Below are 2,311 nucleotides of genomic sequence, written 5' to 3'. Positions count from 1 at the left end.
ACCAGCCACAATGCACAGGTACGCAGCACCTCTCATCTCCACAACCGCGTCTCAATTCTCATCAAAACAGTCACCATCCACGTCAACTGCAAACCTGTCACATGCATCATCACGCACATCACAATTACTAAATCATGTTCAACTCAAACATATTCCCATCACATTGAAACACAGATATATGTGAAGGAAGAATATTGTGTTGAATGAATTGTCTGCTGAATTTGCAATTGTATGTGTGAATTGATAATGCAAACTGTGGTGGTGGTGGTGGTGGTGAAGATGAGGACGCAATGCATGGTTGAAAGGATGGAGTATGAAAAAATGTGGCATTTGTGATGGTGCATGTGAAAATGCAGCGATTGCTCGCGCACATTTGTCCAGCACAACCACACACTCAAATGCATCGTCGCGTTTGCTCTCTGCCTCCTCAATCCACGTGTGAACAGCATTGCCACCACAAACACTCACACTAACATCATCACAACAACACCAACCAGCCACAATGCACAGGTACGCAGCACCTCTCATCTCCACAACCGCCTCACAATTCTCATCAAAACAGTCACCATCCACGTCAACTGCAAACCTGTCACACGCATCATCACGCACATCACAATTACTAAATCATGTTCAACTCAAACATATTCCCATCACATTGAAACACAGATATATGTGAAGGAAGAATATTGTGTTGAATGAATTGTCTGCTGAATTTGCAATTGTATGTGTGAATTGATAATGCAAACTGTGGTGGTGGTGGTGGTGGTGGTGGTGATGAGGACGCAATGCATGGTTGAAAGGATGGAGTATGAATTGAATGTGGCATTTGTGATGGTGCATGTGAAAATGCAGCGATTGCATGTGCACATTTGTCCAGCACAACCACACACTCAAATGCATCGTCGCGTCTGCTCACTGCCTCCTCAATCCACGTGTGAACAGCATTGCCACCACAAACACTCACACTAACATCATCACAACAACACCAACCAGCCACAATGCACAGGTACGCAGCACCTCTCATCTCCACAACCGCCTCACAATTCTCATCAAAACAGTCACCATCCACGTCAACTGCAAACCTGTCACATGCATCATCACGCACATCACAATTACTAAATCATGTTCAACTCAAACATATTCCCATCACATTGAAACACAGATATATGTGAAGGAAGAATATTGTGTTGAATGAATTGTCTGCTGAATTTGCAATTGTATGTGTGAATTGATAATGCAAACTGTGGTGGTGGTGGTGGTGGTGGTGGTGGTGATGAGGACGCAATGCATGGTTGAAAGGATGGAGTATGAATTGAATGTGGCATTTGTGATGGTGCATGTGAAAATGCAGCGATTGCATGTGCACATTTGTCCAGCACAACCACACACTCAAATGCATCGTCGCGTTTGCTCACTGCCTCCTCAATCCACGTGTGAACAGCATTGCCACCACAAACACTCACACTAACATCATCACAACAACACCAACCAGCCACAATGCACAGGTACGCAGCACCTCTCATCTCCACAACCGCCTCACAATTCTCATCAAAACAGTCACCATCCACGTCAACTGCAAACCTGTCACATGCATCATCACGCACATCACAATTACTAAATCATGTTCAACTCAAACATATTCCCATCACATTGAAACACAGATATATGTGAAGGAAGAATATTGTGTTGAATGAATTGTCTGCTGAATTTGCAATTGTATGTGTGAATTGATAATGCAACCTGTGGTGGTGGTGGTGGTGGTGGTGGTGGTGGTGATGAGGACGCAATGCATGGTTGAAAGGATGGAGTATGAATTGAATGTGGCATTTGTGATGGTGCATGTGAAAATGCAGCGATTGCATGTGCACATTTGTCCAGCACAACCACACACTCAAATGCATCGTCGCGTTTGCTCACTGCCTCCTCAATCCACGTGTGAACAGCATTGCCACCACAAACACTCACACTAACATCATCACAACAACACCAACCAGCCACAATGCACAGGTACGCAGCACCTCTCATCTCCACAACCGCCTCACAATTCTCATCAAAACAGTCACCATCCACGTCAACTGCAAACCTGTCACATGCATCATCACGCACATCACAATTACTAAATCATGTTCAACTCAAACATATTCCCATCGCATTGAAACACAGATATATGTGAAGGAAGAATATTGTGTTGAATGAATTGTCTGCTGAATTTGCAATTGTATGTGTGAATTGATAATGCAAACTGTGGCGGTGGTGGGGGCGGGGGGGGGCGGTGCGGGGGGGGCGGCACCAAGCGGGGGGGGAAGGGTGG

At 45.1% G+C, this 2,311-nt stretch overlaps 1 protein-coding gene across 1 annotated transcript; it reads right to left on the bottom strand.

Moving 5' to 3' along the window:
* Nucleotides 1-1,614: 1,614 nt before the first annotated feature.
* On the bottom strand, nucleotides 1,615-2,025 carry Smp_111890 (hypothetical protein; the record flags this gene model as incomplete). The annotated part of the gene is made up of 1 exon (XM_018792284.1): nucleotides 1,615-2,025. The coding sequence occupies one exon, from the start codon at nucleotides 2,023-2,025 to the stop codon at nucleotides 1,615-1,617; it is 411 nt and encodes a 136-aa protein (XP_018644067.1).
* Between the last annotated feature and the right edge of the window lie 286 nt (nucleotides 2,026-2,311).

The sequence above is a fragment of the Schistosoma mansoni genome, assembly GCF_000237925.1.
Source record: "Schistosoma mansoni, WGS project CABG00000000 data, supercontig 0419, strain Puerto Rico, whole genome shotgun sequence".
NCBI classification, from domain to species: Eukaryota; Metazoa; Platyhelminthes; class Trematoda; order Strigeidida; family Schistosomatidae; genus Schistosoma; species Schistosoma mansoni.
Note: the sequence above shows the minus strand (reverse complement) of the source record. Positions and strands in the feature narration are given on the sequence as shown.